The following is a 14,980-nucleotide window of genomic DNA, read 5'->3' on the forward strand; positions in this document are numbered from 1 at the left end:
AAGAGAAAAGTTTGATCTGTTAATTTAAAATGATGTGTCAATCACTCATTAGATGGACAACAAATTTTGGACAGTATATTTCAGTTCTAATTGGGGAGGTTGCTGTGTTTTCAATCACTGAATGGATGATTATAGCATTTTGGAGATTGTGACGGTGCCCAAATTGAATAAACCAAAATAAGCCCATGTTTTGTCGATCATTATTCAACGAAAATGAGTTTTGGAGTAGTATATTTTTTAATAATGAGTAATTAAGTAGGAAAAAATTCTGATTTATGTACAAAATATTTTATTGTGAGAATGAATAGTTAAAAATGAGTTCGAGATTAAAAAAGAACTTTGAAATAATAGTAGACAAATAGGATTAACTCAAGCTGAGACAATTTGATTTGACAGACGATTTTGATCGTGATTGTTTGGAGTTTTACCAAACTATGGTAGATATTGATTTCAAATTATATTCAAAATTGATCCCATTCGATCCAGACCCACCCTTAATTGAAGTGTGTATACAAATATCCGTTTAAAATATCCTATTTTATTATTAGTGCTTTGCTTAGTGAAATAGCGTGACCTACAATTACATTTAGGACATATTTGATTGGTTAATTTTTTTTTTCATGGAAAATGAAATTTATCTTGTATTTTCCAACTTTTAGTTGTTGATATGGTTTAGTTTTCACTGAAATTTAGATTCTTGGTTTTATTGGGAAGTGCAATTTTCTTGCTTTTGTGGGATATGGTGGGAATTGATTTTCTCGATTATTGTTCACGTTTCTTTTTTAATTATTTTTGCAATGGAAACAAATTTTAAGAATTATTGTAAAAAAATATTTTCCTTTAATTGATAATTTTTTCTATAAAACAAAGCCAAACGAACACCAAAAGATAGCTGATTTTCTTGAATTTTTTTTTTTGTTGGTAATGGAAACAAATTTCATTCTCAATACCAATAAAATTTCTCTCTTTAATTGAGAATTTTCATGTAAAACAAAGCCAAACGAATACTAAAAAATATTTTTATTTCCACATTTTCCACGTGAAAAAGTATACCAATTAAACACAGTAATTTATAATTCTTAAAAAAATAATTTCTAAACAATTCAATTTCTTAGAATTCGTTTTCAATTCAATTCAATTTCATCTTTAAAATCAAACTACCCTTATTTCTTTTTAAAATCGTGCGGCGATCGGATCTACTGGCGATGCAAATTGAGTCCAACATAGAGGAAATTGGACTAAACGACAGTGGTTGGTTGCGACTTGTGAGACGGCAAACATAGGATCCGACCACGTTCACCATCCTGTCCCTGTCCGTGTCTTTTAATTAAAACATTAATTTAATTTAAATTTTAACAAAGTAAAAGGTTCATTTGTCATCGTATATCTCTCTCTCTCTCTCACAGCAGTTTCGTTTCGTTTCGTTTCGATTCATCTCCCTCCTCTCACTTGGCCACCCCATTTCTTCTTTCAATCTGATTTCAATTTTGATTTCGATTAACAGTATTTTGGGTTTAGGGATAGGGTGGCTATGTTTAACACACCATTTGTTTTGTCATTTGCTCTTTTGCTTTCATTACCTCTTCTTTTCTTCTTTGCACCCAGATTTCTACCCCCTAAACATGCCCAAATCTCCCTCCCCGACGAGCTTGACGATCTCGCCCTCTTCCGCCGCGCCACACTTGCTTCCATCCGCCCTGGCGGCTCCGCTGTATCCCGTTTAGGAACCACCAAGTCCAAACCCAAAATTGCCTTCTTGTTCCTTACAAATTCAGATATCCATTTTGCCCCGATTTGGCAGCTCTTCTTCAACAACCACCTAGGACTTTACAATATCTATATCCACGCTGATCCCTCCTCCAAAATTACTCCTCCTGGTGGGGTATTTGAAGGTCGTTTCATCGCCGCGAAACGCACTCAACGCGCCACCCCTACTCTCATATCCGCCGAACGCCGCCTCCTCGCCACCGCCCTCCTTGACGACTCTTTAAATTCCTACTTCGCCCTCGTCTCCCCGAGCTGCATCCCGCTCCACTCATTCCAATTTATGTATAATTCTCTATTTATCAAACCCATCACTGAGTCCACGTCATCATCGTCCCAAATTTCTACCCCTTTGTACCGCAGCTTCATCGAAATATTACACGACGATCCATATTTAAAGGATAGATACATCTCCAGGGGCAAAGACGTAATGCTACCGGAGGTACCTTTCAACCGGTTCCGGGTCGGATCTCAGTTCTTCGTCCTGACCCGGCAACACGCATTGGTCGTAATCAAGGACAGGAGGCTGTGGCGGAAGTTTAGGCTGCCATGTCACAATCTAGATTCTTGTTACCCGGAAGAGCATTACTTCCCGACACTTTTGTCAATGGAGGATCCACATGGGTGCACCCATTACACTCTCACTCGGGTCAATTGGACCGGAAGCACGGACGGTCACCCATATACTTATGGACCCGCTGAGATTTCATCGAAACTTATTCGAGAGCTCCGGGTGTCGAATTCTAGTTATTCTTTCATGTTTGCAAGGAAATTTTCTCCGGATTGCTTGCAGCCATTGCTGGATATAGCAGAAAAGGTTATTTTCCGTGACTGAAACGAGTCGGGTAAGCATAATTTTCTTACATTTTGGAATATCCATTTCTCCTAAGTTTCGTCGACTGAGTTGACTCGGTGATTAATGCAAGGGATGAGCGACCTCGGGGATTTGTGATGTTAATAGTAAGGGTATTTTGGGTAATTCGGATTATGAACTGTTACAAAGCCATCTTAAATGTTGCCTCATAATGCGGTTTGACAATTGCTTCAGTTAATAGTAGTCGAGAAGCATTATATTATGTAACAGCAACTGGGGTCTATGTTTCGCGAATTTTTATCAATATATTTTGAGGGACCCACGATTCTTGAAAAATGCTACTCAACCACATTGTTTGACACAAGTGTTGACACACCTCTCACAATCTAGTTGTGAATCCCGTGCGAATAAAATAATGTCGAGCTCCCATGTGTGTGTGATGTGTCAATCCTTGTGTCAACCGATGTGGTCATGTAACACGGCCCACGATTCTTTTAGACCTTAGATGGTGGGCCGACGTGATGATCAACCTTGATGGACTGACCTGTGTACATTTTGAGATGTCCACGACTACCATAAGTATTATAGACCTTAGGTAGTAGGCCCATAAGTAATTTGAGAAACCCACTAGTACTATAAACTTTGGATAGAAGGTCATAATGTATTAGACAAAAACAAACTAGTTCTCAGTTGATGAATGTGTTTTGTTGATTTCTCAGGTTCAAATGTGGAATGGATCTCTTTAATGAAACTTGAAAGGTGAAAGGCTAAGTAGAAAGCCAAGCAAACATGTGGCGGTTCAACATGTACATAGAAAGCAATGTGAATAAAGCGATTCCCACTTGAGTATCAAATGGTGGCATGGGCTTAGAGTGGAGTCGAGGAAAAGAGCAATAAGGAAGCAAAGGCTCGTAGCTCATTTCCCTCGTTTTTCTTTTTGTTGAAGAAAATGAAAAGGAATCTTCCATTTGCTCATCTAGCTGAACTACTACTATGTTTTCTGTATATATCAATTTTAGTTTCCTTTTCTTCTTTCATACTTGTGCTCATGACTTGGATGAGAGATATAACTAACGTTCTACTGGAAGTTCAGGTAGTTCAAGGTCATTCTTAGATGTGTAGAATTCAACCTTAAACGCGTTTTCTAAAGAAAAATAAATCAGATAGTTATAACTCAAGGGTCGAGTTTAAGCTTAACTACATGGAAAGCATTTAGAGTCGATATAGTTATTATGGATATGCTAGCTTCCGACATACTAAACTAGACAAATTAATTGAAGATGTGAATAGCAATTCCAAGAGGAAGATTAAGCCAAGTGAAAAACTTTGGTACAAAGTTGGTGATGTCTACATGAAGTTATTTATTGCTCTCAAGCCATTCAAGAATGCCCTTTTCTGATTCAGAGAGGTCTGTCTTCTGCTTGAGAGATCCTTCTAATAACCCAAAATAATCCCTGTAGTTGCGCTTGTAATAACTATCCAGTCTCTGAGAAGAACATGGAAACAATAAATAGAAATGAATCAGAAAACTAATTTATTAGAGACATAAACGGAACAAGAAATAGAAAACTGCAGTGAGCCAAGAAATTAAGTTCACCTCCTTGTCATTTTTGGCCTTGTTTTCTTGTGATTTCTTCAGATACTCTGAGAACAAAAACCCAAACATCGTTAAGCTCTACATATCAACTATTATCTTATCCAAGTAATGAGAAAAGAAAAATAAGAGCACTGGACAGTTCAATCCAAAAAATTGTAGTTTCTCGTTTCTTCCTAATACTATTTAATTTTGTCAAATCGGCCTTAATAAACATGTCATGGAACAAGAAAGAAGCAGCTGAATGAAGAAGATAAACATACCATCAAGAAGCTGAGTTTTGGAGTCAGTGACCAGCGCAACAGCTGCTGTTTTAACAGTTGAAAGAAGAATCTCTCTCCTTCCTGTCTCTCTGACTCTTCTTGTTCTTTCTCTTGATTCTCTGCTGCCATATGCTTCTACTTTGAAGGAAATCAATGGTCTAAAACTAGCAGATATTGCCATGAATAATTTTGATTATATGTGGATGTTGTTTGTTTGCAAAGCCATTGCTTTACGAATAGATGTTGGAAAATGGCAAATTATTGTGTGGTCCATTTCTTTCATGCCATCCATTTACCACTCTTACATAAACTATTTTCTTTTTTCTATGTTAGGATCTTTCTATGCTCATTAAGCCCCTGTTTGTACCAAGTTCTTTAGAACTCATTTTTTCTCAAATTTATTTTCAACCACACATTCTCCCAATAAAATAAAATTTTCACGTAATCCATTTCTCTATACTTTTTGCAATAAAGCCATGAGTACAGGAAAATTTTAACAGAACTTGTATCGACACTGATGTGGCAAAACATGATTGGACTATTTTTTTCTTTTTTTCTCATCTTCCAAAGATGTCATGCCATGTGTTGTTTGTAAGATTTTTCTGTCAAAAAATTCTGTACTTGTAGCATTGTTCTACTTTTTAACCCCACGTTCTTCAAAAATATCACTTTGACAAAAGCTACATTAAACAGGTCCTAAGTAATATACTTTAAAGTGAAAATAAGTAAAATTGTTAGTAAGAAGAGAAAAATGGCATTAACCAAACATATTCAAAAAGTAATTAATTACTCTAAAGCATGCAACCTAAGAAGGGCCCAAAATGAAATCAGTTGACTTTGGGGTTAAGAGTGGAGAATTGCAAAAGGAATTAAAAAGCTTGCTTTTTGGAGGTCAAAAACACATTACTGACATTCGGAATATGATCAAAATAAGAGGAAGTACTAATGCACATATCCAAAGTGTCACGACTTCGATAAACATAGAGCCTTTATTTCCACTTATATTACCACAAATACAAATTAATTTGACAAACATGAGCATGATTTAAATCATAGCATAAGTCCATATCCCGGACAAATTTGTCATAGGAGAAAATGAGAGCAGACAATCCTACTCAACTCTCCATAACCTGTCTCAAAATTACAAATGAAATTGTGAGTATGTGACTTCAAACAAAGACGTCCGTATTAGCGGTGCAAATTTTTCCATGCTACCTCACAGTGACATAGAAAAGGAAAATGCTATTTGTACATCGAGGTTAACACTCCCCTCACATGAGGGGATGGGCCCCATGACAATAAAAAAAATTTTGGAATCTCCCAGGTGAGGGGAGTGTACACCGGAGTGTCAACCCCGAAGTACGTGTAGTAAAACTCTAATGTAATACAAGAATCTTAGGTGAGTTGATGGCCTTGCATATTTCCCCCAAATCGGCAGAAAAACAGTTCCTTGAACAAAAATCGACCTTTAATGTTCTACTCAAGATGTGGAGAGAAAGTTGTCAAAACTTCCTGATATACAGGCTTCTTGAAACCCACTGCCTGCAAAGAAATAGAAAAAGGTTAAATTTCAGTATTACAGGAAAAGACCAAAAAATTTATTTCAAAACATTTTTAAAGGTTAGATGAGAGGACTGACGACGTTGATTATTTCTTCTGGTGACAGCCATGATCATTCTCCGAATTCAGGCTTCTCAGACCCATCACCCAAAAGATTGATTTCTTCATCCTTTCCAGTGAATTTCAAAAGAAACGTGAAGTTTTGCACATTTCAAAGTCAGATATATCAGCTGAGATACAGTCAGAACAGAAAACAAAGCATCTTCTCATACGTGAATGTATATTAGTTGTGTATTTGTGTGAAGAGGTTGTATAGCAGATATTAAGTAATTAGTAATAATTAATTAAAATCAATATCTAAAACAAGAGAATATTGCAGTCCCATTGTTACTTATACGAGTATGTTGCAGTTAGAAAACATAACAGTAACGAGATTAAAAATTTCTGACCCTCTCCTAGGATTTCATTTACATACCCATTGTACGAAATTGTTAACTCTAATCATTAGTTGCTGAATTCACTATTCAAGTTTGTTTGGATACACTTTCAGATAACAGTAACCTTTGTTCTCTCACGCCCAGGAATGAGGGCTCTTTCTTGTATCATTAATGTTCCTTCTCTCATGCTTTAGCAAATTGCTNTAACCTTTGTTCTCTCACGCCCAGGAATGAGGGCTCTTTCTTGTATCATTAATGTTCCTTCTCTCATGCTTTAGCAAATTGCTCTCCCTCGAACACTAACCTAACATGTACCCATGTAGGGCCAATCAATCCATATTCACAAAGATTGTAGAATCAACAGGAATCTCTATGGAAAATTCTACTTGTACATAATTATTGCACATGATAGTATCCATAATGTGATGTGGCAATCATCTAAGATTTGAATTAAAGGTTGAATCCAGCGCCACGTGTAATTATGAACGCCATTATGTAGACAATCATGTACATGTAGCACTTTCCAATCTCTATTGATGTCCCTGTATAAATAGAGTTTTATCCCTGTCTCTCAATTAGTAGGTTTATCTGGTTTAGTATGGTAACAGCAAATGCGAGAACAGTATGTAACTTAATTGATGGTAGTGGGCCACTAGCACCAGAAGCCAATTTTCAGAATTTTGGGCTTTATAGATAGCTTTACAAATTATAAACTTATCTGTTAAGGCAATGGCTCATACTGCACAATATTTTCACAAAAGGGCAAAATCTACCTCACTTGAACTATCTACAAAGCTGCAGTTTCTATCAAGGATGTAAAATCAAAATATATCAAACGTCTATGAGGAAAAGAAGAAGCATATGTACTCACCATTTTTGTGCTTGACCTTTCCAGTCTGAACCCCATCGATGCCTAAGTTTTTCCCTGGCGTCTTGTGGATAATCATATGTTAACCAACATGGTACCTGCAGAAGGAATCCTCTGTAAGGGATAGCTCAGTAAAACACAATTGGAAAACCACGGTTACAAACAAAGGCTCTGGAAAGGAACCAGGCTCTAATGAAACAAAACAGAAAGCCATTCACACAGTTAATATCTAACTTAGCAAGCAAAAGCTGTCAATGGAAAATTTTGTCATTAAAATCGACGATTTACAATATTTGATAATAACAAATTCAGCAAGCAAAAGATCCAAATGGATTTCTCTTTCTGTCATCCATATCTAAAGCTATGACAAATACAAACCGTGCAATTGCTTTAAACTCTCATGTCACATAAATTCTTTTTGTAAACTATTTCCATCTGTTTCGATACCCCCAGTCAAGAACATATGAGAAAAAAATAATCATACTCTGTCCTAAAACCCCAATATGCAATTTGCTTAAACTTTCAGTCAAGTTTCTAAAAGAAATTGTTTATTAAAGTAACTTAAACTCAATAAACATGCTGATTTTGTATTTTCGAGAACTGGCAAAATAAAATGCACTGCCTAATAGATAAATCATGAATACAGTTTTGCATTGATGTGTTCTACAAATCAACATCTTTGATGCACAACAGTTTTGCAAGTCACACATGCTAATGTACAAAATTTGAGTCACACGTGCATGAACACAAGCATGAGTGACCGGAGGTTCTAATCTTTTGCATGTGTCACAACTATTACCCTCGCTAGCTAGTCATCTAGGTACATTATGGCATCATTATTTGTCCAGCAAAGCCAGTCATCTCCTTCACTCTCTACCTTCATTCATCCTTATCTCTTTCCCTTTCTCAGCCCGCATCACATCATCGACACGTTCCTCAGAATCTTACCACATGGCTTATTCCATTTCCCGACCCTCTTTTATTCGTGGCCCTGAAGGTCCATCGTCAATTAGTAATCCTACACCTCGACCGTCAGGGACGGAGCTAGAAAATAATTATAAAGAGGGCTAAAATTTCAAACTTCTAAATAAACTTATGTTGCAAGAGATCGAATTTAGGAGACTGCTCACCTTAGAAATATAAACCGATAGAAGCATGATAAACATAAGCACATGTAGGGCTGGGCAAATCTCCCGAACCGAACCCGAACCGAACTGAACCGAACCCGACGGTTCTTGTCAAATTAAATACCCAAACGGGTATCTGAATTGAGAACTGATGGGTACGGTTCGGTTCTCGGTTCTAGACCAAGAACCGAAAAATCGAATAAGAACCGAATCTTTCTAATTTTTTTTTATTTTGAGTAAATCAAATTATTTTAATTTTAATTTTTTTTAAAGAAATTAAACATTTTTAAATTCAAATTTTGACCTAATAATTTGTTTTATTTCTAATTTTTTAATTTTTGGCTCAATTACCCATTTTATTGTTTCATTTCTTAACTCAACAAAATACAATCCACTAAATAACCCTAAACACCTACACTAAAGCATATACCGTTGTCTAGACTCTCGCAGCCTCGCTAACATTCCAAAACCTATACAATCATCGGTCGATACTGTGACCTCTGATTGAAGCTATGATCTCCGTCGACCGAAATTTTGACCATAGCGATCATTTGAACAAGGTAGTCTACTAGTCTTTGACATTCCAAAACCATTAAATGTATCATTAGTTGTATTTATATAATGTTGTTATAAATGTTAAAAAATTTAATTATAGTACAAAACCGAACGGAACCGACCCGAACGGAACAGAACCCGAACGACTCCATAATTATATTTGGACCCGACGGTTCCATTTACTAGATACCTGAAAATTTTGGTTCAGTTCGGTTCTGAAGCGCTCACCCCTAAGCACATGTTATATATCATAAGCACATGTTATATATCCACCAATCAAAATTTTTTTTTTAAAAAATTACTTAATGAGTACTATTCTATAGAATTTTACAACCAGCTATATCAAACAACTGAAAGTTTTGACCAGTGCCATACCTGTGCTTCGCGGGGCTTGAGGCGAATTTCAAAATTTGGGCCCTAGGCCCTAAGTCGTAGCAAACAATCCCTTTTTAAAAAAAAATAAAATAAAAAATTAGAAGTTTACGGAATTAAATTTGTTAACTTAAATCGACAATAAAACAACAAATAAAATTTTCGGTGTTCCTTCCTTCTCTTCTCATTAAAGTATTTATTTGTTTATCCAATCTGACTTCGAATTAATGTCTCTACTCTTTCTCTCTCTCTCTCTCTAAATTTTTTTTTTTTGAGCTCCAGATGTAGATTTATGAGCCATAGTATTTGACTCAAGTCACTCGTCAGCTAACAATTACTGAAAAGTGAAAAAAGCAAAGGCAAAAAATAAGCTGTAGGGATCCCAAAGCAGTCCATAAATAATATCCCAGCAAAGGCCATAGAACAAAGGCAAAATGAAAATGATAAAATCTTTATTTTCTTAACTCTCAATTTCTATTTTTATTACTTGGGATTGGGACTAAACCTTGCCACCCCCCTTTTTTGGAATAACCTCACTATTAATCATTTCCATGTAAGAAATAAAAACCTTGGTGACTGCAACATCCTCTTCTTTAAGTGCCACTCCACCACTTTTCTGTGAACAAACAATATCTTGTGAAGTGACATCCTTAAAATTGTCAAGTTGCTCCTCGAGAATAGCATACTCATTACAAAACTGATATAAATCTCTCCGACGAATGAGAAGGATCAAGTCCCAGATTCCTTTAATTCTAGGTTTGGAGCTGTCTCAATAGTTTGGATTATTGTGTCACCTAACTTCCAATATTGTGAAGGATCATGTATATGAGATGCTATCTCTAGATAATTATTTGCTTTCAATAAGGCATCTACAACCAATAACTCGATTGCCTTTCGAACTAGCAAGTATCATTTCCTTTACTCTTTTTATAGCCTCAGATTCTATTTCAATATGATGCACATCCACAATATGATCCACCACGTCTACGGGCATTTGCTCATGAGACCATTCTGATCCCTTGTGAATCATAGGAAGAAACTCATGTTCAAACAAGTGGCTAAAAACTCCAAGGCCTACATCATGCAAAATTTCAGCAAGTTTTCCTTTGTCTTTATGGATTCAATCATAACCAAAGGCTCTGTCCAACTACACTCAAAACAAACATCCTTCTTCTCCCATTTATATTCAGCTAAAAGCAAAATTAAAATAAAATTAAAACCTTCTTGAAAACATTCGTAACTTTTTAAGCAATTGAATTGCTTGTATAAAATTAAGCCAGTGAGCCCTATTCAACTTTGAAATGAAATAAAAACCTTTCACACTCTCTTCTTCTGCTGCAGAGCTTTGCCATCAAAACAGTCCATTATTTTTTCTCCAAATTACATTCAAATATTTGATTAAAAGTTAGGAAAATAAAAAATGCCTTCAAAAGATTCAAATTTTCAAAATCGGAGAAAAAAGAGGAATTTCTAGATGAAGTTGAAGAATAGAGCATAACATCAGATTTTGGAAACCGCAAGAAGAAATCAGCCAATAACATTATAACAACAATTACACCCCAAAATCCCAAAATAAAGGAAAGAGAAAAAGAAAAAAAAAACTGAAATACTATATTATGTACAAGAAAGTGAAAGAAAGAAGAAAAATAAATTTAGATTTTAGACATCACCTAAACAAAAAGGAGCGGTGAATTAAGAGGTGGATTGTTGACAGTGAATTGGTGAGGATGGCCACCACATTAGCTCCGACCACCACCGTTGAACATGTAAGTTTTGCCGTTGATTTCTCTGAGTCTGAAAGTCTTTTCTTTTGAACGCATGGGCATAGTGGGTTTTTTCAAAAAAAAAAAAAATGTAAAAAGTGAAAAAATGGGGCCCCTAAAATTCTGGGCCTGAGGTGGAGGCCTCTTGGGCCTCCCATCAAGTTCGGCTCTGGTTTTGACCAAAAAAGGCAACCGAAATATATTATTGTACGCCACCGTTCTCAAAAGACTATTTCATGAGGATTTCAATCTTTCATACCAACACATTCCACGGTGAGTAAAGAATCCACCCAAAGTGAAAAAAATGACAAGGAATTTCGAGGGTAAAAATATTTGTATCTTCCATGTCCATGTGTTGATCAACTTCTATAATATACATATAATCTTATTATTTATATAGGAATAAATTCTTTTAACTATAAGATTAAATATAAAGTAAGTTTATTTTGATAGTAACATCTATTTCATTGTCAAAATAAATAAGTTTCTTTCTTAAAAGTATGAATAAATTGTTTATAAAAATATTTTTAGAACTAAAAATTTTAATTACTTTAAGCTTAGCCAATTACCTAGTGTCTCCTACTAATAAAATAAGTAATTTATTTTAGCTCTAATCAACACAATTTTATTTATTACAAATGTATAATTAAAATTAAAACGTGCATCAAAGAAAAATCTACTTTGGTAATAAATTGCTCACATTTCATTTCGAGAAAAATTCAAAAGTCAGGCATTGTGTATGAGCAATTTCATTTTCAAGGTTTAAGTTTAAAAATGCAAAACTCAAGTATTAACTAATTAATTAAAAGTATTTTATTAATTAAATATATTAAGGTCACAATTATACAATTAATAGTCACAGGTGCGTACTTATAGATCATAATGTGAAATATCATAAAATTAATTGGTCACAGATTATTTCATGGCCACAATCAAAAATTTTGATAGATCACGATTTATTTATTTGGTAACAAATAAAAAAATTTATATATCACAACTTATTTGTCAATTACAAATTTTCAAATTAATTGATTACAAATTATCGAATTTTTAGGCCACAATTATATATTTGGTCACAGATTAATCAAATAGTTGGTCACATACCACGACCACCATGTCCCTTGCAGCCACCACCACCAAACCACACCACTACCCATTTGCAAAAACACCAACGAGACCATCTAATGGGTTACCCACTCCACAAGCGAAAGCACAATCGTTGCCACCACGGCATCAAATCCAACATCATATCCTCCTTTACCAAACCACAATCACTAACAATACTACACCGGAAAATGCTATTTGTACACCAAGATTGACACTCCGATGTACACTCTTTTCACGTGAGGGGATGAGCCCCACGACAATAAAAAAATTGTGGGATCTCCCCATATGAGGGGAGTGTGAATTCCGGTGTACGTGTAGCAAAACTCATACTACACCACAACATCACCGTGCCGCACCTCTAACAACGATTGCCAGATCTGAAGTTGGACTAATCGTTTCAAAGCTTCGACGTTTACAGCACCACCTATGAGCGTTATCGCCTTCTAAGATGGAGAATTGAGGGCCATTTGTAAAGAGCCAGTTTGTACGAGATCGCTGTACATTGCAGAGGCAACGAAGCTTGTTGCCCACGAGGAGCCAAATTGGGAAAACTGTGAATTGAATGGTGGAGGTTATGAGTGGGGATGGTTCTTTTGATTGCAGGCAGCAACCATTGATGTGGTGGTTATGGTGCTTAGGACTTGGATAAGTCGTTGGTTGTTGGGTGTTATATGTTGTGGGTGTCACCAAGTGGATCGAATGACCCACGAGGGTGATTTTCGTGATCGGGAGTGTAGAGAGATAGATAGAGAGATTGGTGAGATGGGGATGGAAAAATAATTTAGGTTTTGTAGTAGGGATGGGTGCGTGGTTATAATTTGATTAATATCCAATTTTTGCTTAAATAAACCTCATACTTGATTTTTAAATTAAAACTTAAATACCTGTTTATACGTAATTTCCTCTTTCATTAATATCATATTTTGGATAATTGAAATTGGGCTGAAACTCTATATGAAGATGGGCTAATATTGAATTTGGGCCAATTTAACTATAAAAATCCTTTTGCCTTACCATGTGGGTTGTGGCAAGGCTGGGCTTTATCCCAAGCCTGCCCCCTGCTAGATCCGCCTCTGCCTCGACCAACCTGTCACCCTTCCATTTTAGTACCAGCTTACATTTTCATAAAAAATCGAGTTTACATTCAAAGGCTCCTTGCTTGACAACTTTTAATAATCAATATAGACATATGAACTCATCTACATAGAGTTACAAGGAAGGGTAGGATAGCCGCTGGATGTTCTTTCTACGAGTCGAGAACTGTGGAAAATCTATGCTCAATTATGCTAACGTCACATTCTGCAGCCAATACCATGATTGCATTGAGACAAAGCCCTAGTTAAATTCCTAGTCCCCTTCGTTCATTTCACATACATTTATTTCTTTTTGAAATGTTTGAGACAGGTAAAACTGAATCCAACAAATAGTAATTCTACAAGTAAACTTTACTTCCATACCTCGTCAATAATATCAGCAGAAATGAATGATATGATATACAAAGTTTTCCTTCCTTTCTTGTTTAAAATGGTGTTATAAAATTAGCTATCAAACTTTTGTTCCCTAAAATTTTCAAATGTTGTTGACCTTTGTGCTAGAGTCGATGGTTGTTCCCTGGTTCTGGGGTCTGGGGGGAAGAACTCTCGAGGCGAAGTAAGAAATCAAAGAACTCTATAATTTTTCTTCTTCTTCAATATATTATAAATTTACAATGTCATTATATAGCTAATAGCTGTCGCACTAAAAATGAATCAAATTTTCTTACATTTTGTTTTATGAGTCATACCTGGAGGAATGATAGGTTCTTTTATTTTTTCGTGTTGTTTTTATTTTACTAATTCTATAAAAAAATGTGAATGAACCATTTTACTCTAGTAATAATGACTTTCACCCAATTTGCACATGAATGATGAAAGATTGAAGACTAAAATGTCATGTTTTTAAGATTGTAGAGTACCTAACTATAGAGAGCATAAGTTGAGGTTCAACTGTGCAATTTATATGAGGCTTTGTTTTGTTCTAATCCGTATTATGCCTATATTGCTTTTAGCCATTTCTGTAGCTCACTATAAGCAAGGTTTTTAACCCAATGAAAAATTAAAGGGTCCGGGTCAAAACTTCCTGTTCTTACACATATAAGCACAATATGAAAATATTGAAAATATACATAATTTTTCATCAACATAAAGCGAAAATTGTATTAAAACCTAAATATTAAGATTTTAAAATAGCGACAATATTGAAAACAACGTAGTAATCTTTATGCTGATATTGATCTATTCCTAATGAATTTTTATCTCTAAGGCAATCAAGAAACACAATTAATCACTGCTAGTTTTTGGTACAGCCGTCTGGTTGTTCTCTCAAAACTTCAAAAAATATATATATATATATATTAATAATAATAATAAATAAATAAATAAACAAATAAATTATTTTCAATCACATTCTTCCAATAAAATAATTTTACATATAAACCCAAATAAGCTACAAATAACAATCTCGTTCATGCTATTTAACAATTTTATACAATACTACTTACCAAACAGATCCTATAAAAATTAAGAGAGTGATGCTACAATTACAGTGGCCTGATTCATAGGCCCCTGCCAGGGAAGACACAATATGGATCTCACAATAATTTTTTTTTTTTTAAATACGGGTGGGCCCCTCCACACAGTGAGGGGCCTGTAAAGCCCCCGTAAAAGAATGCCCTGTACACATGGCATTCTTCAAATTAGAAATGGGCTTAAGAGCAA

The 14,980-nt window shown here is 35.3% G+C and overlaps 2 protein-coding genes and 1 long non-coding RNA gene across 6 annotated transcripts; 1 reads left to right on the forward strand and 2 right to left on the reverse strand.

Moving 5' to 3' along the window:
- The first annotated feature begins 1,384 nt into the window (after window positions 1–1,384).
- LOC111380342 lies at window positions 1,385–3,615 on the forward strand. Its single transcript, XM_023003871.1, has 2 exons — window positions 1,385–2,609; window positions 3,298–3,615. Exon 1 carries the CDS (start codon window positions 1,532–1,534, stop codon window positions 2,597–2,599), a length of 1,068 nt encoding a protein of 355 aa, XP_022859639.1. The 5' UTR covers window positions 1,385–1,531; the 3' UTR covers window positions 2,600–2,609; window positions 3,298–3,615.
- A 144-nt stretch (window positions 3,616–3,759) lies between these two features.
- LOC111380343 lies at window positions 3,760–4,713 on the reverse strand. Its single transcript, XM_023003873.1, has 3 exons — window positions 4,436–4,713; window positions 4,176–4,222; window positions 3,760–4,064 (listed from the first exon to the last, which is right to left on the reverse strand). Exons 1-3 carry the CDS (start codon window positions 4,614–4,616, stop codon window positions 3,936–3,938), a joined length of 357 nt encoding a protein of 118 aa, XP_022859641.1. The 5' UTR covers window positions 4,617–4,713; the 3' UTR covers window positions 3,760–3,935.
- A 692-nt stretch (window positions 4,714–5,405) lies between these two features.
- LOC111380335 lies at window positions 5,406–13,029 on the reverse strand. Of its 4 annotated transcripts, none has more exons than XR_002700176.1 (5): window positions 12,222–13,029; window positions 9,358–9,427; window positions 7,304–7,398; window positions 6,075–6,164; window positions 5,406–5,977 (listed from the first exon to the last, which is right to left on the reverse strand). It is a non-coding gene; the product is annotated as an uncharacterized LOC111380335 (long non-coding RNA). The 4 variants fall into 4 exon arrangements; XR_002700174.1 differs by lacking the exon at window positions 9,358–9,427 and adding an exon at window positions 11,025–11,161; XR_002700175.1 differs by lacking the exon at window positions 12,222–13,029 and adding an exon at window positions 11,025–11,574.
- Between the last annotated feature and the right edge of the window lie 1,951 nt (window positions 13,030–14,980).

This window comes from Olea europaea, unplaced genomic scaffold (assembly GCF_002742605.1).
Source record: "Olea europaea var. sylvestris unplaced genomic scaffold, O_europaea_v1 scaffold2129, whole genome shotgun sequence".
NCBI classification, from domain to species: Eukaryota; Viridiplantae; Streptophyta; class Magnoliopsida; order Lamiales; family Oleaceae; genus Olea; species Olea europaea.

What these genes read in the sequence shown, in the direction of transcription:
- LOC111380342 (XM_023003871.1), top strand. Translation starts at nt 1,532, where the DNA reads ATGTTTAACACACCATTTGTTTTGTCATTTGCTCTTTTGCTTTCATTA.
- LOC111380343 (XM_023003873.1), bottom strand. Translation starts at nt 4,616, where the DNA reads ATGGCAATATCTGCTAGTTTTAGACCATTGATTTCCTTCAAAGTAGAA. An exon ending in CAAAACTCAGCTTCTTGATG is followed by an intron (nt 4,223 to 4,435) that starts GTATGTTTATCT and finishes TTTTGTTCTCAG; the next exon opens with AGTATCTGAAGAAATCACAA. An exon ending in AGGCCAAAAATGACAAGGAG is followed by an intron (nt 4,065 to 4,175) that starts GTGAACTTAATT and finishes TGTTCTTCTCAG; the next exon opens with AGACTGGATAGTTATTACAA.